The sequence below is a fragment of the Rhinatrema bivittatum genome, chromosome 4, assembly GCF_901001135.1.
Source record: "Rhinatrema bivittatum chromosome 4, aRhiBiv1.1, whole genome shotgun sequence".
Taxonomy (NCBI): Eukaryota; Metazoa; Chordata; class Amphibia; order Gymnophiona; family Rhinatrematidae; genus Rhinatrema; species Rhinatrema bivittatum.
Genome location: NC_042618.1, coordinates 185997188 through 186022851, shown reverse-complemented (window position 1 = coordinate 186022851; position 25664 = coordinate 185997188). Strand labels below are relative to the sequence as shown.

Below are 25664 nucleotides of genomic sequence, written 5' to 3'. Positions count from 1 at the left end.
AATGCCTCTTCAGGCTTAGGGCAGGAGAGACATAAACACCCCCCCCCCCCAATTAGTGCACTGCTGCAATAAAATGGATGCCAGTGCCCCCTTTGAAACCTGGTGCGAAAGTGTCGCCTGATCGAGTCATCCCAGTGTCACATCCAATAATGGTGGTCCTGAGCTTCGTAGCAATCTTGATATCTATTTTTCTCAGACTAGATGCCAAGCAGAGCACAGTTCTCTTACGTGTTCTGTTTGTGCTACTATCATGCTAGCTACTGAATGACATGTGATGCCCAAACTAATGAAGGAACATTTCAGACAGCACCAAATCACTAACCAGTGTCTGCCATGTTCACATTTCAAAATGGCCCTCAGCACCACCACCGTTTATATGTTAAGGAGGTGGAGAACTTTCACGCTCGGAGCAGTGTGTCAATCACTTGTCCTGAGTATCCACTCTTTTTCAAGCGAGACCTCTCAATGGCCAGCCCATAAGCAAGAATCTCGTTGGGTCTTCGTGGAGGATCGGTCCTTGCTGGAGTAGATCCCTGTGTGGAGGTAGGCATAGAGGGTTTCCCGCCAGAAGTCTTCGCATGTCCGCGTACCATGGTCTTCTTGGCCAGTCCGGGGCCACTAGAAGTACCAGCCCTCTGTGGTGTTCTATCTTGCGGATGATTCTGCCCAGTAGTGGCCATGGAGGGAAGGCGTACAGTAGGTCCCCTCCTGTGGCCAGGTCTGGACGAGGGTGTTGATTCCCTGGGACAGCGGTTCCCGTCTTTGGCTGAAGAACTTGGGAACCTGGGTGTTGGACCCGGTTGCCAGAAGATCCATGGCTGAGGCTCCCCAGTGGGTGCTGTAGACCATGTTCATTCCCCTGGATCCAGACTCTCTCTGCTGAGGTAGTCTGCAGTAACGTTGTCTTTTCCCGCGATGTGGGTGGCTGATATCCCCTGTAGATTTGATTCTGCCCACGTAATTAGGGGCTCTATTTCCAGGGACACCTGCTGGATTCTGGCGGTTGATGTAGGCCACTGTTGTGGCGTTGTCAGACATGACTGACTGATTTGCCCCGGAGTCTGTGGCTGAACCGTAGGCAGGCTAGTCTGGCTGCTCGGGCTTCCAGTCGGTTTATATTCCATGCCGACTCTCCTTTGTCCCATTGCCCTTGAGCTGTTAGCTCCTGGCAGTGGGCTCCCCATCCCCACAGACTCGTTTATAGATATATATAAATATAAACAAACTATATAACTGCTGCAGTCAGGTTCAAGACTAACAGGAAAGCAGCAAACACATCCTGAGAGCAAGGAAGTGGAAGAAGAGAGGGGAAAGACTTATCATTCCCCCTGGAATCCCCTTGGTCCAGGAGTACACTACTGGAAGCAGAATCACAAGGCTTTGGACCTGAATTGGCTCTGAATATTCAAGGAGAGTAGAGCAGAGGGTGGGGAGGAGAGAGGAGATAGAAGGAACCAAGTACTCGCACAGTTAGCCCTCTGGTCTCTGGCAGTGCTCCACTGAGGGAGGGAACTTGAAGCTGTCACCTCAGGAGCTGCTAACCACACAAACATCCTCTTCAGTTTAAGACATACTCCACTGAGGGAGAATTCGTCAGTCACCTCAGAAGCTGCACACTAGAATTGTTCTGTTCACCTGGCTTAACCAGGCCTTCACTTCCAGCACAGGAAACTTGTTCTCTATCTGCTGGAGACAGAGAACACTAGCAGGCTGGTGTCAGCACAGAGATATACAAGGAGGAACATCAGCGAGATTCCTGTTCTCTGTCTCCATCTGCTGGTTGGAATGCATAACCCACTTGTTCGGTCTGGTCTGACTGGATGAAGAGGAATAGGAGGCGGCTGAAGGGAAGGGAAAAGTCATAAGAAGTAGGTGGGCAGGGGAAGAAGGGCCCAGGAGGAGAAAGATGCTGGGTGGGAGGTGGGTAAAAGAGAAATGGAAGGAGATCAAATCAATCAAAAAAAGCAAATGAGAAAAAGGAGTGTGGTGTTCATGCATGCTGTACAATAGCTAGTATAGTTTGAGGCATTGCTAATGGATTTTTGGTAGAGTACTTGAGAGCTACTAACATTTGTGTACAGTTCAGAACCTCTACTTATTTGTCCAATTTGGATTTATTACCCATCTTGTTTGAATATGAAATTCATTCAAGGTGAAGTACAACATTTAGGGTCATAACATTTGAATCAGAACGTCCTTTTTACAATATCATGTCCTAGCATATCATAATAGCAAATTTTAATTATAATGTACAGAATATAAATACATTTTTTTTAAATTATAAACACTTCTAAAGTATATATACATTCATATTTCACCTGTCTCCTCATGATTGAAGGATGAAGCCCGTGATCCTCTCTCTCCATTTTCAATTTCATCAAATATTTTATTAGCTTCATTTGGAATACAAATATGTTCACTGAAAGCTGTGTTGCTGTTGCTGTTCTCATCATTGGTATGGGGGGTGGCATTTGTAGTGCTTGTACTGCTGCTAGAGATCAGATCCATAGTTTCTTCTTCCAAAAAACAAAACAAAAACACAGAAGTGACAATTTCTGTTTAGACTTTCAATGCCAACAGAAGGGAGTTTAAAGTAGACCAACTCATTTCTGAAGACCTACCCCCTAGACATCTCAAACCTCATCACCCTGTTGATGTCCCCTTGGTCTGATGGCGATTTGACCTGGACTACCAAAGTATTGCTCCTGTCAAGTTTTGCTGCAATAAAGCTCAAGATGTGGCAGAAACCACATATGATCACACCTAAAAGTATTTTAAGACAGTGGAGAAATTACTTACCTGATAATTTCATTTTCCTTAGTGTAGACGGACGGACTCAGGACCAATGGATTATGCTCCCCTGCCAGCATATGGAGACGGCGACAGAGTCAGGTTTCAAAGCTGACATCACCCTACATACACCCCCTGCAGTGACCTCAGCCCTTCAGTATTCTCTTCAAAAGCCATTGTGGACAAACTATTGAAAAAACTTGATTAAAAATGGATAACCGTAACTGTACTAAACCAAACACTGAACCCCAGTAAAATTATAGATGCCCTGATAGGGACTGGATGAAAGCTTAACCGTAATCTCTTGGAATCAAAATTCAGGCCACAGGTGAATCATTGGCACTATTCCTGGTCAGCTGTGGGCGGGATGCTGAGTCCATCTGTCTACGCTAAGGAAAACGAAATTCAGGCAAATAATTTCTCCATTTCCTGGCGTGTAGCCAGATGGACTCAGGACCAATGGGATGTACAAAAGCTACTCCCGATTGGATTGGGAGGCTGACCACAGTCCGGTTAACACTGCCCTTGCAAAGGCTGCATCCTCTCAGGCCTGAACATCCAGGTGATAGAACCAGGAGAAGGTGTGCAAGGAGGACCACATTGCTGCTCTGCAGATGTCGACAGGAGACAGCAGTGTAGCTTACACCCAGACGACCACCTGAGCCCTAGTGGAATGAGCTATAACATAAAAAAGTAAGGGCTTTCCTGCCTCCACATAGGCTCCTGTGACCATCTCCTTAATCCAGCAAGCTATGATAGCCCGTGAAGGTGGTTCGCTCTGCTTCCTTCCACCATGAAGGACAAACAGGTGGTCCGTCTTTTGGACCAGTTCTGAAACTTCCAGATACTGCACCAAAATTCTACTGACATTCAAATGACGAGGCGGCGATATTCTTCCACATCCTAGTGCTTATCTAGGGATGGTAACGAAATGGGCTGATTCAAATGAAAGTGAGAGACTACCTTGGGTAACAAGGATGCGACCGTACAAAGCTGTAACACTCAATGCACAATAAAGCTCTGGAATTTGTTGCCAGAGGATGTGGTTAGTGCAGTTAGTGTAGCTGGGTTCAAAAAAGGTTTGGATAAGTTCTTGGAGGAGAAGTCCATTAACGGCTATTAATCAAGTTTACTTAGGGAATAGCCACTACTTTTAATTGCATCAGTAGCATGGGCTCTTCTTAGTGTTTGGGTAACTGCCAGGTTCTTGTGGCCTGGTTTGGCCTCTGTTGGAAACTAGATGCTGGGCTTGATGGACCCTTGGTCTGACCCAGCATGGCAATTTCTTATGTTCCTGGAGTCATCTGAAGGAACAGTTCCCAACACGACAAGGCCTGTAGTTCAGAGATGCGACATACCAAGCATATAGCCAACAGGAACACAGTTTTCAAGGTTAATAAATGCAAGGGAAAAAACTGTGCAGCGGCTGAAATGAGGGCCCTATCAAAAACTCCAATACTAGATTAAGATTCCACAAGGGAACAAGTCACCCTAATAGGGGTGGCCGGAGATGCTTCACCCCTTTCAGAAAACGGGCCACATTCGGATGAGCCGACAAGTGGGTTCCGTGCACCTCGCCCCTGAAACAAGAGAGAGTCGCTACCTGGACCTTCAAGGAGTTAAGTGTCATACCTTTATTCAAGCCATCCTGCAAAAATTCCAGAATTAGGTGGATGATGATCATCCGAGAGGGAACACCGCGTTCCTTGGCACCAGGCCTCAAATATTCTCCAGACTCACACATACATTAGGGATGTAGAGAACTTCCATGCACGGAGTAGGGTGGCAATTACCGCCACAGAATATCCTCGCTACATCAGGTGAGCCCTCTCAAGGGCCAGACCATAAGACAGAATCGAGTTGGATCCTTGTCAAGGACTGGTCCTGCTGTAGCAGGTCCCTGTGCAGTGGGAGGCACAGGGGGGTCTCCACCAAGAGTCCGCATACCACAAACGCCAGGGCCAATCTGGGGCTACTAATAGGACTAATCCCCTGAGGTGCTCAATTCTGCAAATGACCATGCTCAGCAGGGGCCACGGAGAGAAAGCATATAGCAACGCCTCTTCCGGTCAGGTCTGAACGAGAGCGCTGATCTCTAGGGACCACTGATCTCTTCTGCGACTGAAGAATTGGGGAACCTTTGTGTTGTGAGTTCCAGCCAGCAGGTCAATGGACGGGAGACCCCAGCAATCTACTACCAGCTGAAAGGCTTTGGCCGACAATACCCACTCTCCTGGATCCAGACTCTCCCTGCTTAGAAAGTCTGCTCTAACGTTGTCTTTTCCTGCGATGTGGGAGGCTGAGATCATCTGTAGATGTATTTCCACCCATTCCATAAGGAGGTCTATCTTTTGTGGCACTTGCTGGCTTTTGGTTCCACCCTAGCGGTTGATGTATGCTGTCGTTGCATTGCCTGACATTACGCGGACCACTTGACCCTGGAGCATGTGGCTGAATCTGACTGCCCGGGCGGCCAGGTGGTTTATGTTCCAGAGGGTCTCTTTCATGGTCCAATGTCCCCGGGCCGTTTGAAACTGCTTTTATCCAGGTTTACGAACCAACCGAGTTCTTGAAGCGAGGTGGTCATCCTGTTGGTCATCCGGAGACTCTCTTCCACGGACTTTGCCCAGATCAACAAGTCACCCAAGTACAGGTGCGCCAGGATTCCCTCTTTTCTCAACGCTGCCACTATGACCACTGTAATCTTGAAAACTGTTCTGGGGGCGGTGGGCAACACCCAAAATGGATAATGGTGACCCAGTACTACAAAGCATAGAAAACCATGTTCTTGACAGATTGGAATATGTAGGTAGGCCTCGGATAGGTCTAGGGAGGTTAAGAACTCTCCTGATTGTATGGCCATTATCATGGAGCGTTTCCATGCAGAAATGATTCACTCACAGAAGTCTGATGACGCTCTTGAGCTCCAGGATGGGGGGCCAAAAGGAGCCTTCTTTTCTGGGCACGATGAAATAGCTGGAAAAACACCCTGTATTTTCCTGGGGCACTGGTACTGGGATTATAGCCCTCATCCCGAGGACCCTTAACAGGGTAGTCTCCACTGGCTGCTTCTTGTGCTGGGAATGCTAAGTAAATTTCATGAATATGTCCAGAGGAATATTGCGAAATTCCAGTGCATATCCTTCTTGCATGACCTCCAGTACCCATTTGTCAGATGTGATCTCAACCCACCACTGGTAGAAGAGGGACAGTCGACCCCCTATCTCCTCATTCCAAGGGTAGATCTGCAAAATTTCATTGGGGACTTCGGACCGAACCTGAACCCGAGCCTCCCCCTCTCTTGGGCTGTCGGCTCCCAAAGGACCAAGACCTCTGAAATGTTGTGTTTCTGTAGGGGTGAAAGCATTGGGAGCCCCTGGATTGACCCCTCATAGGCAAGGGGTGCTGCAACTGCTTTCTCTTATTCTCTGGTAGCCACGGAACCGGAGATTCGCCCTATTTACTGGCCAGCTTTTCCAATTCGCTTCCGAAGAGAAGTGATCCTTTAAAGGGCATCCTTGTGAGATTTGCCTTGGAGGTTGCGTCTGCTGACCAATTCTGCAGCCATAGCTGTCTTCTGGCCGCCACCACTAAGGCCACTCCTCTGGTTGAGGAAGGACTAGGTCCGAGCCCACGTCAGCTAAAAAGGCGCCTGCAGTTTCCATAACTGCTCTGGAATTCGCCCCCGAGTCATCCACCTCCCAAAAGAGGAGCAGACATGAATGAGCTACCAGGGCACAACAAGAAGCAATGTGTAAGGTCACTTCTATTATATCAAAGGCTTGATTAAGGATGGACTCCATCTGTCTATCGTGCACATCCTTTAAGGCCACTCCTCCCTCCACTGGGATAGTTGTTCCCTTAGAGACAGCACAGACCAGCACATCTACTTTGGGGAAACACAAATGTTCTCTTGCTGCCGGATCCAGGGAACATAGAGCTTCTAACGCTCGTCCACCTTTAAAACTTGCTTCTGGGGCATTCCATTCCAGGTCACTTAACTCCTGGATGGCTTCCAGTACTGGAATGTAGCAAGAGGCTTTCCATAGGGAAATCAGAATGGAATTCTCCTTTGGTCTGGGAAACCAGGGCCGACAATTTGCCTCTATGGAAAAGCCATAACATGGTCCGATACAGTTCTAAACCAGGGGGAATTTCCCCATCTTCCAAGGAATCTGTATCCTCCTCTTTGTCTGTGCCATCCAGATCCCTCAGGGCTACCCTTGGTGAGGCAAGGCATGCCTCGAGGTCTGCCGATAGGACTGGGAGAGGGAGGGCTTACCGGCTGAGGTTCCTTACAGACAAGGGCAAGTGAGGTAGCAGACTGCACCTGTACAAAGGCTTGAAGGCCTTGAAAAAATTTCACCTAAGAGAAGGCAGCCGGATCCATGCCTAGTCCAAGAGGTACCGGGATAGGTGCCGCTGAATTTCCCTCTCCCCATGGATGACCTGGGATTACCTAGATCTGGAGTACTTTGACACCGTAGACCATAATCATCTATGCCTCCAACTAAGAAACACAGGAATTGAAAGCAATGTCCTAAAATGGTTCTCCTCCTTCTTTACCAACAGATCATTTCAAGTAAAACTTAATAATCATCTGACACTTTCCAATGTACTATTGGCGTTCTGCAAGGATCAGCACTTTCAGCAATTCTTTTTAATATCTATATGCTGCCACTTTGCAAATTGTTACCTAAACTTCTTCAATTCTATACACCTCATACAAGCTCATTTGAAAAAAACAGCTTCACTTATTTCTGAGTATATGATCACCATTAAAGAAAATCTTGCACAACAAACTCTCAATGAACCCTAAAAAAACAACTAATCTGGTTAAGGAAAAATCCCCCTAAAACCATTCCCCCCCCCAACATTGATCTTTGAAATTACCTTCTAGCTCCAGCAACACAAGTACGGGATCTTGGCATCCAAATCAAGGAAAACTTAACCATGAAACCTCACATAAGCAAACTGATCAAATCCAGTTTCTTCAAACTATGAACACTAAGCCGTCTTAAACCACTACTTACATTATCAGATTTCAGAACCATTTTACAATCACTTATATTCTCTAACCTGGACTACTGCAACTCTTCTCCTAGGACTTCCAGTCAACCACATTAAACCTCTCCAACTTCTTCAAAATGCAGCGGCCAGACTCCTGACTGGTAAAAGAAAATTTGATCACATTACCCCAACTCTGGTTGCTCTACATTGGCTCCATGTGCAATCCAGAATAACCTACAAAGTTCTGACAATAATTCGCCATATCTTGAATCCTAACAATGAATTACAAGGAATAAAATTCAATCTCCATATTCCTACACATTCACTTAGATCTCACAACAAAGGCTTACTTGAAATTCCAACTATAAAAAACTACCATTTAAAACAAATAAGAGACAAAGCCTTATCAATAGCAGGCCCGATTCTCTGGAACACCTTACCAGAAAGACTTTGAATATCTACTAACACCAAGAAATTTAAACAAGATCTGAAATCTTGGCTTTTCAACAATGCCTTCTCGCTAACTCTGTAACAAAGCTCACCCTTAATTCTAGGATATGTTCATTGAATTTCTTCTTGTTTATAATATCTTCCTGTTTTTATGCCTTCCTTCTAACTCTTCCTTTTACTTTGTGTTTAACCTTATACACCGTTGTGATCTAGTGATTCTCACATGGAATGACGGTATATAAAAAAACTAAATAAAGTACTTCCAGCTAAGGCTGTGACTGACCCATCCTCTGAATGAGAGGAGCCAGGCTTAGCAAAGTCCGAGGAGGCCAACTCTCCCTGGGCTTCCTGACAGTGCTGACATAAGCAAAAATCGAGGTCAGACTGTGCAGTGCTAATATGACAAGCATCGCAGAGAGAAAGGCGCTTATGTTTCTTTGCTGCCAGAGCCATTGGGCCGGTAGCTACTTGTTCGGTCAGCTCGTGCTTAAAATTTTATGCACACAGATTTTGGGCGCCTACGCAGGTCGCAGCAAGGTGCACGCATAGCCCATGTGCCTGGCTTTACTTGAATTGTGCGCTTAGTAAGCTGTGCACGTATGCACGTGTGCTACATTATGCTCACAGTGCATGTGGCATTTTGTGCACAGCCTGTGTGCAGAGCCGACACACATTGCACATACTGACACTCTATGGAGGACACAAAGGCACGCAAGATGGCGCCACCGCGGCCTACCATTCAGCGAGTCGACCAAGCGAGGCCTAGCCCATCGAGAGGGCTGCTCAATCTGCTCTGAAGCCCACTTCCCCCTTACCCCAACAGGATTGTGAACGATGTTCATATGTCGCACCAAGCCAAGAGACTGGAGGAAGTCTACCCAAACCCCTCCAAATGTCTCTCAATCGGGAGGTAATCCTCTTCTCTCTTTTTTTAAACTTACCTGGGCTCAGCTCTTACCAGCTGAGTACAGAGACAATCTCAGACTGTGGTGGGGGGCTTTGGCAGTCACCGCCGCACTTGGCTTCCTGCACCCACTACCTTTTAGCTGCTTCAGCAGCAAAGTCCATGCCAGGAACCGGCTATTGGACCAAGGCACATCTCTGAGGGATCTCAGAAATCACCTTAGGAATTCTCAACTGGGGGAGGGACCTTTAGGTATCACCACAGGAGAGCAGGGCTCAATCTTTTCTCCAATTTAAAATAGAATTTTTTTCTTCCAAAAAGTACAGTGATCCCCATAGGGAAAGCACGTCCTATCTGCTGGAGACAGAGAAATACTGAAGGGCTGAGGTCACTGTAGGGGTGTATATAGGGTGACATCAGCTTTGAAACCTGACTGTCTCCATCTGCTGGCAGGAGAGCATAACCCATTGGGCCTGAGTCCTTCTGGCTACACCCCAGGAATTTGATTTTTGTAACATTTTGCTTTAAAGCATAGGGCTGGTCTCAGCTTATTCTTCAGTTTCACCAGTTTTAGGGAACTAGGAATTGGAACTGATCAAGCAAATTTCTTAAACCAAATTAAATTTTAAAAGACTCCATAAAACCACCTCCTATTCTAAAGAAGTTCAGTAAATGGTCATATTAGTAATTAGTGTGTTTACGGTTTGTTAAATCCTAGGCATTAGTAAATCAGAAAGCATAATCAAACCTGCATGGTGTTCTGAAGCAATCATGATTTCGGATTAAATTCAATGCAATGTTTTAAAGGCATACAGTGACATGAGTTCAAGCCAGAATGAATAATGGGCAGCACAAAAATCACTGCAGACTGCCACATATTAGAAGGAATGCAGCAGCACAGGATGCATGGATACACACACACCCATCACACTGAGTTCATAACTACAATGCACTAAAGGCTCCCCACACATGACAGAGGTGTTGTTTTTGTCCTCTCTACCTGCTACATCCTGGAGAAGCTGGGTGGCCAGTTTCTTCTCTGCCACTTTGATGCCATCAGAGGTTTCTGATGGACACCCTACCATGTTCTTCCCTTCCGAGTGATTACTTTCTCCTGCAGTCGAATCTGTGCTGCCGCCACCAGTGCTGGATGCCACTGAGGTATTTTTCTCTTCCTCTGTTGGTTCTACAGTAAAACGTACATTTATTTATTTTAAATCTTTCTATACCACAATGCCCTGTCACAGCACCAGCACAGGCCAGACCAAAGAAAGAGTACAGTTTAATTTCAAAAGCTGAGATATACACATAAAGGTAAATTTTTAAAGGCCCGCATGGGCTTCCATGTGCACGCAGTTCCCGGCACATGCACACACCAATTTTATAACGTGCGGGCATGTTATAAAATCCGATGCCCGTGTGCACATGCGCGCCCAATTTTGTGTCGGTACGCGCATGAGCATGCAGGTGCCCATTCACGGTGGGGGGGGGGTTTAAATACATGCGACGACGTGATCGGGCCTTTGCCCAGTTCCCTATCCCCCTAGCTAACCTTTCTCCCTTTTCCCCTCTCCACCCCGACCCCTAAACCCACCCACCCAACAATTGTTGTTGTTGTTTTGGAACTTACTTCATCTGAAGAGATGAAGTAAGTTCCGCGGGTCAGCCTGCTGCCGGCACACGCCCTTCACTGGGACAGTGCAAAATGGCGCTGACCCGGCTGGCCCCCACCCAGCACTTGGTCCTCCCCTTTTTAAATGTCCAGCTCTTCCGCGCGTACCTGGAGATATGCGTGTGGCCAGACCGTTTTGAAAATGCACTCAGCGTGTGCGCGGCTTGGCCACACGCATATCTCCCGGAATTTCCTCGCGCCAGAGATTTAAAATGCCCCCATTAATACTTATAATACTGTATCTGAATACAGTACGCTATAAAACTAAGCAAAACTGACTCTATAAAAATAAGCAAGCCCCTGCCCTTAAGAGCTTACAATCTAAGTGGCTACCAGAGGCAAAAGGAAATAAACGGACTTGCCCCAGACCACAAGGAACATCAGTGGGAGCAGCGGCTTCCCTATTTCTCAGCCCATTGCTCTAATCACTAGGGATAGGCCAACTCCTCCGATTAACGAACACCGTTGAGAATGGAAAGCATCACTGTGTGAGAAGACTAGCCCTTTTTCACCTCTTCATGGGCAATGTGCTTGCTACTGATTGGTTATAATAATTTATCTGCACTGATTATATACAAGAACCCTCTTATAATGCAATTTAAAAAGAATTCACTGCACTGAGAGCTGCTTGCCTCACTTGTGTCAAAAACATATAAGAACACAATTGCTTAACTGTTTACATCAAGCGCTCAAAATTAAAAAAGACATAAGTGAAACAGGGAAAACCCCAAATTGAACTAACAGCTGATACCAAGACCTAGTTCAGATGGAAAATATAGAAATGATCATGAAGGAAAAACCCAGGATCCCACTTAATATATAGGCATTAACCCTCCAAATTAAAAAAAAAAAAAAAAAACTTCATTACAAAAAACATTTTCAAGCAGGACCAGCTGCGTGATCCGCCTCCTCATTCATTACTTTAAAGGAGGTGGTGGTAGCCAAGCAGTTAAGAGCACTGGACTGACTTACGATAAGCCCTGGAGCATGAGGTCAAGCCTCCCCTCCACTTTCTACTTTACTTTGTAACCTGTCCCGAACAGTGGATGATGTGGGCAATAAATACTTTTAAATAAATACATACTGATGCACAGGAAACAAACCTGAGCATGCACATTTAAGCCCTTTTGTGCATGCTAAAACTAGCAGGTTATGCAATAAGGCCTTCACGTGTGCATTAAGATGCTCCCTCATGATGTTAATGAGGCAATGCTACAATTAAGCAACCTCAAATATAAATGAGGACGCAGCCTTTGCAGATTAGGCTATACCAGGTCCAAGGGAAATGGTGTGGTATGTTATTCTCTGTGGGCTCAGTAAAAGGTAGAAATCTAACACCTGCCTAGATGCTAAATTTTTACTGTGCATATAAAGTTGTTGGTTTTTTTCTTTAATTGATTTTTCCCTCATACAGTTTAGCTTATTATTTCCAGTCAAGTTTATGTTCTTGACAATAATTACAAAACTTTAAAAAACAAATAAAAACAAATCCCCCCAGCCCAAACATACAATTATTAGGAAGGAAATGGTGAATAAAACAATGTCATAATGCCTCTGTATCCTCCATGGTGAGACCGCATCTTGAGTACTGTGTACAGTTCTGGTCGCCGCATCTCAAAAACGATCTAGTTGCGATAGAGAAAGTACAGAGAAGGGCAACCAAAATGATAAAGGGGATGGAACAGCTCCCCTATGAGGAAAGGCTAAAGAGATTTGGGCTGTTCAGCTTGGAGAAGAGACGGCTGAGGGGGGGATATGATAGGTCTTTAAAATCATGAGAGGTCTAGAACGGGTACCTGTAAATTGGTTATTTACTCTTTCGGATAACAGAAGGACTAGGGGGTACTTCATGAAGTTAGCAAGTAGCACATTTAAAACTAATTGGAGACAATTCTTTTTCACACAATGCACAATTAAGCTCTGAAATTTGTTGCAAGCAGATGTGGTTAGTGCAGTTAGTGTGGCTGGGTTTAAAAAAAGGTTTGGATACATTTTTGGAGGAAAAGTCCATTAACTGTTATTAATCAAGGTGACTTAGGGAATAGCCACTGCTATTACTAGCATCAGTAGCATGAGATCTACTTAGTGTTTGGGTACTTGCCAGGTACTTCTAGCCTGGATTGGCCACTATTGGAAACATGATGCATGGCTTCATGAACCTTTAGTCTGACCCAGTATGGTAATTTCTTATGTTATGTTCTACATACAAATATCCACACCAGAAGGGAGTGCTCAATAAAGATTCCACAGTCCCAAGGATTCAAATTATTTGTAAATCCAAAAGTAGTTTTATTTTTTATGGCGGCAACTCCACTGTATAAAAATGTATTTTTTTACAACCACAGGTCCCCCGACATGGACCCGTGTTTCGCCAGGGGCTGCATCGGGGGGGGACGCACAACGGGTTTTAAATATAATCTGTAAACAAAACAATAAAAACAGGACTGTGTAAGGAAAGGCTTGCCAATGCCGTACATAAAGACAAATAATACACAAATAATACACTTTCACTTACCAAGTTGAAGTTTATACAGGCGTATAGCAGGGAGCGCATTGTATAACATTAAACATGGAGTTTTAAAGTTGCAAAAGGCGCCAAAAAGCATTTACCAACCAATCAGCTGGGGACAACCCTCCACCAATCTGGGCGGAGAATTCTATCCAATCAGCATCCAGATACATGAAATGAATAAACAATCAGATAAAATGAACCCATTCAATCTCTTTGTTGAGACCTCCTGGGACAACAGTTGTTATTTCTTCCAGCACAGAAAGACACGGACAAAATGGTGAACTGTATTTTACCATTTTCCCCTCTGAGTCATCATATCACGTCAATAGTCCGGAAACACTGGTCGGCTTTATCATTCTCAAATTTATTTCAAAGCTCTTTACGGTTTACATACCGCAGAGGTAAAAATTTGAGAGACCTTCTTACTCATTCAGACTACTCCCATAACAAACATGAACATACACAAGGTGAGCACACCCCATGTGGAACTTGCTCCGTTTGCAAACACACCTTGAAAATGTCTAATTTTGTCGATCCTCTGTCTGGAAGGGTGTTTACATTTTTTGACTTTTCTGATTGTAGCTCCACAGGGGTAATCTATGCCATAAGGTGCCCCTGTGATAAGTTATATATCGGTAAGACTAACAGACAAGTCAGGACAAGAATTATAGAGCATCGTTCAAACATTAAACACTCACGGATGCTAGCCCCGTTGGTTGAGCACTGGACAACCTTATCTCATACAATTTCTGATATTTTCTTTTTTGTAGTGGAAGTAATAGCTCCCCTTCCCAGAGGTGGTGACTTTGATGCTCATCTTATTCGCTGTGAACAGCGGTAGATTCACCGTTTAAATACTGTTGTCCCAGGAGGTCTCAACAAAGAGATTGAATGGGTTCATTTTATCTGATTGTTTATTCATTTCATGTATCTGGATGCTGATTGGATAGAATTCTCCGCCCGGATTGGTGGAGGGTTGTCCCCAGCTGATTGGTTGGTAAATGCTTTTTGGCGCCTTTTGCAACTTTAAAACTCCATGTTTAATGTTATACAATGCGCTCCCTGCTATACGCCTGTATAAACTTCAACTTGGTAAGTGAAAGTGTATTATTTGTGTATTATTTGTCTTTATGTACGGCATTGGCAAGCCTTTCCTTACACAGTCCTGTTTTTATTGTTTTGTTTACAGATTATATTTAAAACCCGTTGTGCGTCCCCCCCGATGCAGCCCCTGGCGAAACACGGGTCCGTGTCGGGGGACCTGTGGTTGTAAAAAAATACATTTTTATACAGTGGAGTTGCCGCCATAAAAAATAAAACTACTTTTGGATTTACAAATAATTTGAATCCTTGGGACTGTGGAATCTTTATTGAGCACTCCCTTCTGGTGTGGATATTATTTAGAGTGCTCTCTAGTGCTTGGTGGTTTGTGGACTACATACAAATACACACACAACACCAAACCAAACCACAGTGGATGGATAAAGAAGTTATTCAGGAATTTACTGTATTTCTGCTTTGCTCTGTCATGGCAGCAAAATGTCTAAAGAAAGTTTTCCCATCGATAGCAGGGCTGAATTAGCCATACTCTCTGGGATGTCCTCTGGCGGCCCTAAGTCTCGTTTTTCCGCACTGCCATCCACACGCGGACCTTTTTCTCCCGACTTCTCCTCAGAGTTTTTTCTTCTGTAGAAGATTACAACAGCACTTTTCAGTGCTACCATGGCCCCAAAACCGCCTGGCTTCAAATACTGCCAGTGTGGTAAGGTGATGTCGATCACTGTCAGGCATAATTATTATGTCTGTCTGGGGCCCAACAAAGACCAGTCAGCTTGCCGCGACTGTGGGTGCATGTCGCTATGGGCCCAGAGACAGCGCACCCAGAAAATCGTACACCTCAAGGGGGTGATGTCTCCTATTTCCCGCAGTCGGAGCCATCTCTCCTCTCACTCCTCCCCTGGGCCGAAGTTGGACCGCCCGGAGAAAAGGAAAAGGGCCTCCTCTCTGGAACCCCAAGGTAAAGGGGCGACCAAGAGCCAAAGGGTGCTCATCACCAGTGTGCTCCCCCTGTTCCAAGATGGGCCACGAAGTGCTGGGTCAGACGATGCATCGGTGGCCGGGGCCCAGCAGAGTCGTCCGTCCAATGCCAGCGGCACAAAGGCGTCGAAACCAGCGCAGACAGCGAGCCCGCCAACCATCAAAAAAGATTTTACACCGGCGTCAACCCATATGCCGAAGACCAAACAAACGACACATGCAAAATCGGGCAGATAAAGCAATCAACGCACCACTCTAAGCATCAGCCTGCGACACAGCCGACGCAAGCGGCGTTTGCGTCTACCCATAAGCATCGGACTTCGAAAGCCCAGCATAGGAAGCCACAGCCCAAGCAAGGCAGGACCCACAGATAGTATTAAATTCTGAGGAACTCTGCAAGATGGGGTTTTCAGATGTTGACCCTCTCTCAGATTACTCAGAAGCTTCTTCTACCTCCTCATACAGAGTCTACTCCTATATTTCTTCAGTCTCCAAGCATAGGAGGATGTCTCCCCAACTGCAGGAACCTCTCACCAAATGTCCTAAGTTACCAAGGGAGGTGGGATCTCGAGAACAACAGCCCAGTGGATCAGATCAGATATATTATTCGCTGCAGTATCCTGCTCAAAGAAAGACCATGGCTCCAGCAACTCCAGCAGGAGGGAGTCTGACGGCACAAACGTCGTCCCAGATTTTCACATTTCTAACTGGTCTTTTTGTATCTCTAAAGTCATGCAAACAAGAGCATCTGTCTGCAAGTCCCTCTTCGGAAGAGGGCTCCCTGGAGGAAAGGTCCCCTCCACAACAGGAAGAGACCATTCAGCGGGCAGAGAAGTCGCCCCAGTTCTCCCCCCAGCCGAGCCCAAATTCGGAAGCCTCACCACTCAGTTCTCCAGGTTCGACTACCGGATTGCCAACTGACCCACTGGAGGAGCCACCAGAGCCCTCCTCCCCGCCGGAAGAGCTTTCTTACTTTAACTTCATAGATAAAGTGGGGGCACGACAACGTGGAAACCAGGAAGGTGCCGGACCCTAGGGTGGAAGTCCTGGACATATTGAAAAATTTCAAGGTGCCAGCTGAACAGACTGTGCTGCCTTCTCACAGAGTATTGGATGCAGTCCTGGAAAAAAATTGGGAGTCCCCTTTCTTGAGTCTGGCCACTTCCAGAAAGATGGATGTCAAATTTAGAATGAGGAAATCGGTGTACTACAGTACAGTGCAGCTTCCTCACGTGTCCATCATAGTGGAGTTGGCCATGAAAAAGGCAAAAAAGACCATGCTCCATTCTAATACCCCTCTGGGTAAGGACAATCGTTAAGACGACTTCGGGAAACAATCCTTCCAGTCCGCCATGCTGAACGCAAACATGCAGCAACACCAATTCTATATCATGCAGTATCTTTACTAATGCCTGTATGCCATCAAGACTTTATTCGAGGATGGCTCCTCCAGCACTGGACTTCCTATCAGATACTCAATATGGAAGGACTCCGCCACCTCCACCACATCATCTATAAGTCATTTGAAATGTCACATGCATCACCATCTGCCATAGCAACTCATCAGATAGCCTGGCTAAGGGCCAGCACCATACAAGAAGATGTGCATGAGAAGCTAGTAGACCTGCCATGCAAGGGGGATAACCTCTTCTGAGACAAGCTACGGGAGACAGTCTCGCAGCTGAAAGAACAGAACGTGGCGGTTTTGTCCTTGGCCGCCACTTTGGACCAATCCTCAGCAACCCAGAGGTACTATCAAGCTTATCGTAAAGCCAGCTTCCAGAGGTACCCGTTGGTCATACCCCCCATCCCGGTATAGAGCACTGATTTTTCTGCAACCTCGATAACAGACCCAGCAGCTGCAGCAGAGGGGTAGACTCAGGGGCCAGCACCAACAGCGACCCTGCAAAGTTTTTAAGATTGGTGGCACCACCTCTACCATTACTGGTGGATGGAGGCAGAGTAGCACAGTTCTTCAGTTCGTGGTCTGCCATCACATGGGTACTAATCATTCGCAGGGGTTACCAGCTCAATTTTAAGCAGATTCCAATGCTTCCTTGTCTCACGCAACCCCTACAAGCACTGTTAACTTCCCAGCTCGCCCAGCAGGCCATACTGGTAGTACCAAGACATCAATGGAACAAGGGGTTCTATTCCCCATACTTCATTCCCAAGAAATTGGGTGGTCTCCGCCCAATCCTAGAAGTAAGGGCTCGCAACAAATTTCTTCAGAGAGAAATTTAAGATGGGCTTCCTAAAGTCAATCCTCCCTTTTCTACAACCCAATGATTGGATGGGCTTCGCTGGACCTCAAGGATTGCCTACTCCCACATCCTGATGCTCTGCTCATCCTGGCGGTACCAGTGCTTCCAATCCAATGGGTAACACTACCAATACAAGGTGCTCCTGTCTGGCCTCTCCTCTGCCCCAAGAGTCTTTACCAAGTGCCTAGCAGTGGCGGTGGCCCACGTCCCACAAAAGGTGTTTCAACTATTTCCCTGCCTAGACGACTGGCTGTTGGTAGTTTCAGACAAGCCAACTCTCAGTTTACACTTGAAGAACACGATCGATTGCTTGCAGACGCTGATATTCGTAATCAACTATGAAAAGTCCAGCCTCCAACACAATTTCTGCAGTTCATCGGGGCACACAGACACGGTAAAAGGGAAAGCTGTCCTACCTGAGGACAGGGCTTGGACCATCAGCACCCTGGCAAGGCAACTGCAGGCCTGTACACAGCTCTTGGCTCACCAGATCCTGACTCTCCTGAGGCACATGGCAGCGTCCATATACGTGGTGCCTCACACCAAGGGGGCCTAAAAACTCAGTGGATGCAGTTCCTTCAACCATTGTCGGACACAATGCATCTCACCCAGGCCATGAGAAGGGACATAGCTTGGTGGCTGTCTCCAGCTACACTTACAGAAGGTACCCTGTTCCGGAGACCAGCACATGAGCTCATTCTCATCACAGATGCCTCCAACAGGGGGTGGGAAGATCATCTCAACCACCTACAAATGCAGGGCTTGTGGACGGTGGGGGAACGTACGCAGCAGATAAACCTACTGGAGCTACGAGCGATTCGAAATGCCCTTCTCACCTTTGTTGACCAAGTGCAGGGCAAAAATATCATGGTATACACAGACAACCAGGTGGCCATGTGGAAGGAAGGTCAGGTTCCTGGACACTGTGCAAGGAGGCAATTCAAATTCTGGAATGGGCAGAGAAGCAAGCAGTCTCGTTAGAGGCCATCTATCTTCCCGGCATAGCAGACTTCAAAGCAGATCGCCTCAGCAGAATATTCCATCTGCACAAGTGGTCACTGAACCATAAAATAGCGGATGCTATCTTTGCCCATTGGGGTACCCCAGCATGGACCTCTTTGCGACAGTGATCAACAGGAAAGTTGGCAGATTCTGTTCTATGTTTCCAAGCCCAGAGAGATTCGCACAAGATGCCTTCTTAATCCCATGGACAGGGAACCTTCTTCTATACTTACCCTCCAATTCCACTCCTGTCTCGTACCATACAAAAATGCATCGAGGACATCACCAACCTAATCCTCATAGCCCTGGCATGGCCAAGACAACCCTGGTACACTTTTCTGGTTCAACTGTGGATCTGTTCCCTCCTATACCATTGGGAGAGGGAACAGATCTCTCGTCTCAGGATGGGGCGATGCTGCTACACCCCATGCAATCCTCACTTCATCTCCCAGCCTGGAGACTGAAAGGATGATACTAAGGCACCTTGGTGGGTCATCGGACTTCCAAAATGTACTGATATCCTCTCACAAGGATTCCACCTGGAAAAATTGTCAGCTCAAGTGGCACAGTTATTCCGCCTAGTGCTGAATCAGATGAGTAGACCCGTTCTCCTGTTTGCCAGAAACCCTACTGGGATTACCTGCACACGATTACCAGTCGGGATTGGCAACATCTTCAGTACAGGTTCACATTAGTGCCATAGCAGCCTACCACCTTCCACACAACGGCCTCCCAGTCTCGAACCACTCATTGGTCTCTTGCTTCATGAAAGGACTTTTACGTATCAGGCCTCCAATAACCAAGCCTCCGGTTCCCTGGAATCAGAACCTTATATTGGAACAGCTTATGCTCCCACCGTTCGAACTTATGGACAGTTGCCACATGAAATATTTGACCTGGAAAGCGACATTCCTGGTTGCGCTTCCGCCAGGCGCATCAGTGAATTGCAAGCTTTGGTTCACTTTTCTCCTTATCTGCAATTCTACCATGACAAGGTGACCCTTCAAACTCACCCTTCATTCCTGCCCAAAGTAGTTTCGGCGTTTCACTTGAATTAAACTATTATACTGCCAATGTTTTTTCTGAAACCACACGGCAACAATAGCGAATGCTTGTTGCATATGCTAGTCTGCAAAAGAACGCGGGTGTACTACAAACGTAGGACACATGCTGAAAACAGGACTTCACAACTCTTTGTTTCTTTCAATCCTAACACTCCAGGTCTTCCAGTAGCAAAGAGAACACAATCGAATTGGATATCGCAATGTATTCACTTCTGTTATTCTAAACACTCACTCAACTACCTACCAAGGTCAAGGCGCATCAGGTCCGGGTGGTGGCTACCTTGATTGCGCACCTTCACATAGTACTGCTGTTGGACATTTGCAAAGTAGCCACTTGGTCTTCACTGCATACCTTCACATCTCATTACTGCCTGCAGCCTTGGATGCAGCAGTAGAGTCAGCAGTGCTGCACCATCCAACGTGATAAACAACTTGCACGGCTGTCCACGGTAAGACGGTAAGACGGATTGGGCTCGCAGCCAGACTCACTCATAGAAGAGGACGCTGTAAACCTGTCAGCGTGCGAAACTCAACCCTACAGCTGAGGACTCCCAGACAGCATGGCTAATTCAGCTCTGCTATCAACGGGGAAAAAAGCAAGTTTGCTTACCGTAAACTGTGTTTTCTGTAGCTAGCAGGATGAATTAGCCATGCTCACCCACCCGCCTCCCTGGACAGCTTTTCAAGACATCCACTCTGGATGTTTTTTGCTATACTACAGACTGAGGAGAAGATGGCTATCATGTGGTAAGAAGCGAGCAGCTGCACAAAGGAAAACTCTGTGATTGCTAGGAGAAACTCCACCTCAGGGCCGCCAGAGGATGTCCCAGACAGTATGGCTAAATTCATCCTATCATCTACGAAAAACACCGTTTACAGTAAGCAAACTTGCTTTTCTACATCCCCTGGCATTAAAAGGGAAAAATGACTCCATTAGTCAACTGGCTAGAGCCCAACACAATAAGAAACCCAGAATGATTTACACAATACTACTCTCTCGACTGTCATGGTTTGCTTCCAATGTCAGACTGAATATGTACATGCTCCACACCACTCTATTCTCACTTATTAAATCAATCATAAAATAAATTATAAAAATTTAAAAAATCCTAAAATCAATTGTAGGATTATGTCATTTGCAAAGAACTGATTTAAAAAAATCAACTGAATAATTATTATAATCATACATTTAATGTGACAATTTCTAAATTACTATATAATTTATCCAAAGTTGTTCAGATCGACTACAAACAAAATATTTCTAGAAACCAATGCATGTAACCATAGGAAGAGGTGCTTATTTCAAATTTAATCAACATACTGATTTTGAAATTTGATTTTGAGATCAGCATACCCAATCCTGAACCAGATAAGAAGCAAGAATGGAGAATGACAAGTTGGTCTCCTGGACACTGCACTTAACAAGAAGTGAAGGCCTTGGGAAAGGCTGGGCAGCTGGGTGGTTTTTCTGGGAGATAGAAGGTATTCTCAGCTCCTAGACACCAGGAATCAGTAGCAATAGCTACAGGCCTAAGGCGGCATGGCACTGAATGTGCAGTACCTTTTCATAAAGTCCCACGCGTAATCTCTTACCACAGTGGGTCAACAGGGTATCTGCTGTGATTGTAGTCACAAAGGAACGAGTGGGAAAGCTAGAGAGTCTGAGGAAGACATATGTGGTTAAGAGGGTGCCAGGTAGGATAGGAGCAAAGAGATTTTATCTTGCAGAGGAAGATTTTTGGTAATGGACACAAACTAATTTTACCTTCTGGTTTTTCTCTCTCTAGCTCATTCTCAGGTGTGCTGTCCTCTTTAATTTTTTCTTGTGGATGGTCTCCAAGCTCTTCCATGTTTTTATCACTCTCGGCGGGAACGTTATTTTCAGTCCCGGTCCCTGTCTTTTCCGGCTCTTCAGCTCCTTTGTTTCTCGTGTCTTCCAGGTCTTCCCCTCTTTTGGATTTCAGGTTTTCCAGAATTTCATCTATGTTGAATAATAAAAATACAAGTTTTAGAACATACATGGAACAAAGAATAACCCATGAATAGGTGCCAATGGTACTGAGTGCTGGGGACCATGGTTATGGGGCATGAGAAAAGCTACACCTGACTTCAAAGTACAGGAAACTCAGCCTACAATGTTGGTCGTTAACACATTTCAAGTGACACTGTCAAGGTCAATAAAATAATTAGAAAATTTCTAAAAAAAAAAAAAAAAAATAGAAGTTCACTATTATTCTGTTATTTGTTGTTACTTATTTAGCTGTAACTGCTTTGAGGTAGATTTTTAAAGGGTTGCGCACGGCAGAACTGGGAGATAAGCACCGCGCAGATTTTAAAAGGCCCGAGGTCACATGCATATCTCTCAGTACGCGGATAAAAAAAGTTTACCAAAAAGGGGAGGGATATGGGTGTGGTATGGGTAGGCTGGGACCGCACTATGCAGTTACGTGCATTAAGCATGCGCCGGGATCTCACTACCGCGTAACTTGCTTCTGCTAAGGGCTGCATGTAAGCAGATAATTTTAAAGAAAAAAAAAAAAAAAAAAAGGTAGTTACTGAGGTTTTAAGGGTCGGGTTAGTAGGGTAAAAGGAAGGCTAGTTAGGTAAGGGGTTTAGGAAGTCTTCTTTTACTGGAGCAAACTGGGAAATAGGCCTAATGTGTTGCTACACACATCTACTAAAATCCCTGCATGCATGCACAGGCACATCACTTTGAAAGTTACTGTTTTTACTTTTAGTTGTTATTTATTTATTTATTTTGACAGAATCATGAAAGCTTGAGGGATACAGTGTTACCATATCACAATAGGTTTACAACTGTAAGTAAGAGCAAATGTGAAACAATCAGCGTGACAAGACCTTGCTCCATATATGGGCAAGCTAGTTGCTTTAATTTGCATATCAGTGATGCTGCACTACAGCTGAAAAGAAACAATGATTTTGAAACTCCCATTTTATAACCTCAATGAGATCCTATTAAGCGGTTTAGAATATTTAGGCCTACAACAAAGTTTTTCTTTTCATGCATCTCCTTAAATTATTCAAACCAGGACCACTCTCACTGATGCAACCCATGAATGCAAATCTTCAAGCAGGAATAATTACAAATAGTCCAAATAGCAATGATTCAAGAAACAGCTCAAGAATGGGTAAAAAAAAAAAAAAAAAACCCCACACCCATGAAAATAGAAGATTTCTATCAAACAAGAACCCAAACTTTCACCCAAAAAGAAATATTGGGTGACAAACAAGGTCTTTAAGGCTCTTTATCTGGTGAAGAACACAGAATAAGACTAAAATAATTAAAGTAGACAAACATGAAATGTCACCAGTTTACACTGGAACAGAATTTATTAATGAACTGGAGAAAACCTGAAAAATATGGACAGTGAGCTCATGGGGAGTTAAATTCTGCTGTTCTAAAATGGACAGTGCTCAGACTTACTATATGCAAAAAAGTATGCAGATGCAGTCAAAGGCAATCTAATAAATGTGATGGACATGTAGACTGGACCCAAGAAAAACACCACGCCCTTCCCAATTCTGACCTATGAAGTACCTGAAATCTAAGTCGAACCATAATACTTCAAGCTTCAATCTGTCAAGGCCAGCAGAGGGAGCCCACATGTAGAGAAAGAGGGCCTGTTTTAACTGTATCTATGGACAAAAAGCTTAGCACAGCAGGCCCACCATGCAACAGGGTATTCTACACTTTTGGGTCTTGTCATGAAGCTGTACAATGCTGTTTATTTTCATGATTTTTTAATGTTTAATTAGTAACTTAGACTAATGTTAAACTATTTTATCAGATGTCTCTTGTGTGCGTATCTCTAGTAGTGCTTCAGAAACGATACATGGCAGTAGTAGTATTCATTCATCTCAAACATTTTTAATGGGAAGACGGCAGACCAATCAAATTAAAAAATAAAACCAAGCACAGGTAAGGCAATTATAAAGGTAGGTGGGTGGGCAGGGAGGAGTAATGGCAAAAAAAAAAAAAAAAAAGCTTTTTCAGTTTCCTACTAGTTCATGCAATATTTTCAGCATATGTTTGAATTCTTCTCAATATTCGCCCAGGTCTGTTCACTGTCATGGGGCGAAATGTTCAATGCATTTTCCACATACGCATAAGACAGGAGAAAACCCTGGCCTGTAGCTGGTAGACTTCACCTTCTGCTACCAAAAACATAGCAAAAATTCAGTTCAGTAATACTTACTACTTATTTCAATAGCGCAACTAGATGTCCATAGCGTCGTACAGATATATGGGGAAGTAGGATTTGCTAGCCTTTTTATTTTTAAGCAAAGTAATCAAAGTAAATAATTTTGAAATGAATCTCATGTGGTAATCTCCCCCCACAGCAACATTCCAACACTTACTCATGCAAAACGATTCCCAAAACAATTTTAGGTAAAGACAACCATCACCTGGGACTTTAATCAAGTCACCGTCATTATGAAGTGTTAGCTCATATAATCAAGCCATGGCACATGTTTGTTACATGAAATGCTGGAGCACAGATTGAGCGATGGTGCTTCTTACCATTGGCTGCAGCCAGGAAAGATTTGTTACTGCCCCGAGCTTTATTGGTGAGGTCCTCCGTTATGTCCATGTGTCTGTGAATTTCCTCGCGCATTTCTTCAATGGTTTTACAAAGGTCAGCCTCCCAGCGATCTTTGTCTAGGTAGTCTATTAACTCTGCCAGCTGGACCTTTGTGCTGTAGTACCAGATGATCTTATTCTTCTCATCTTCTGAATCTTGCTCTCTGCAAATACATAAAATGCCAACTGCTTGTGAGTTGCACACTTCTGCAATCCCTTCCTCAAAATTAGTGTTCCTGACAGCAAATTCTTCCCTCTTTGTGAAGGAGGAGATGATTCAGTATTCCCTTCTGGAAGGAGTTTGTACACTGGAGTCCTGTATCATTAAGGGCATGTAAAAAGGGACAAAAGCCAAAAAAAAAAATGAGAGGCAGTTCGCAGTTAAGAGAGAAAGGCAGGGCAATCCAAAAGTTCTTTTAGGTTACTGATGAGTGCACCTTTAAAGCTATTTAAAAGAGAATACTAGTGATTAGTTTCTGAGCTATCTTAAATATGCTTCCAAGGTAGTAATTCAAACCCCTGGAGATCTTATAAATTCTGTAAAATAACACTGCTAATAAATCTGCTCATACTTAGCACCTCATGTTCGCCATGCATGTCCTCCTTTCAGTAGCATAAGCTTTCCCCCAAGCAGGCCTTGCAGTGCATGGGAGGGGAGGACAAGAGGAGGGATCAACTTAAGTTGCTCCCTCTCATCCCTCCACCCCCAACTCTGGGGATCCTTTCTGAAACTGTCGCTTAAGGGCTCTTAATCTGAACTAATGTCAATGCCTTCTTTGTATTTCATCAGGATATGCTAGAGAAATAAAGTTCCTGAATGGAATAAATGACAGATTTACGGAGCAACTGGTTCAGGAACTGACGAGAGAGAGAGAGCGCTATTTTTGATCTAATTCTTAGTGGAGTGCAGGATGTGGTGGGAGAAGTAACAGTGGTGGGGCCACTTGGTAATGATCATAACATGATAAAATTTGAATTAGACTGTAAGGGGGACAATAAGTAAATCCATGGCTCTAGCACTAAAACTTTCAAAAAGAACACTGATAAAATGAGAAAAATAGTTAGAAAAAAAAAACCAAAAAAAACCAAAGGTGCAGCTACAAAGGTTAAGAGTGTACAACAGGCATAGACACTTAAAAAATAAACAAAAAAAAACTTAGAAGCGCAATCCAGATGTTTTCCACACATTAAGAAAGGTGGAAGGAAGGCCAAATGATTGCCAGTATGGTTAAAAGGAGAGGTGAAAGGGGCTATTTTAGCCAAAAGATCTTCCTTCAAAATCTGGAAGGATCCATCTCAGGAAAATAGGAAAAAGCATAAGCATTGGCAAGTTAAATGTAAAATGATAAGATGGGC

General features: G+C 44.8%; 1 protein-coding gene across 13 annotated transcripts in view; it reads right to left on the bottom strand.

Annotated features, from left to right (window-relative positions):
* BPTF (bromodomain PHD finger transcription factor) overlaps window positions 1-25664 on the bottom strand; it is a 278159-nt gene that overhangs the window by 192297 nt on the left and 60198 nt on the right. For 12 of the 13 annotated variants that reach the window (XM_029599363.1, XM_029599362.1, XM_029599352.1 and 9 more), the window contains exons 3-6: window positions 24249-24472; window positions 21471-21686; window positions 10155-10340; window positions 2319-2516 (exon numbers count right to left, since the gene is read on the bottom strand). In XM_029599363.1, coding sequence (XP_029455223.1) covers window positions 2319-2516; window positions 10155-10340; window positions 21471-21686; window positions 24249-24472 — 824 coding nt within the window. The remainder of the gene's footprint in view (window positions 1-2318; window positions 2517-10154; window positions 10341-21470; window positions 21687-24248; window positions 24473-25664) is intronic. The other variant, XM_029599353.1, reaches the window with a different exon arrangement.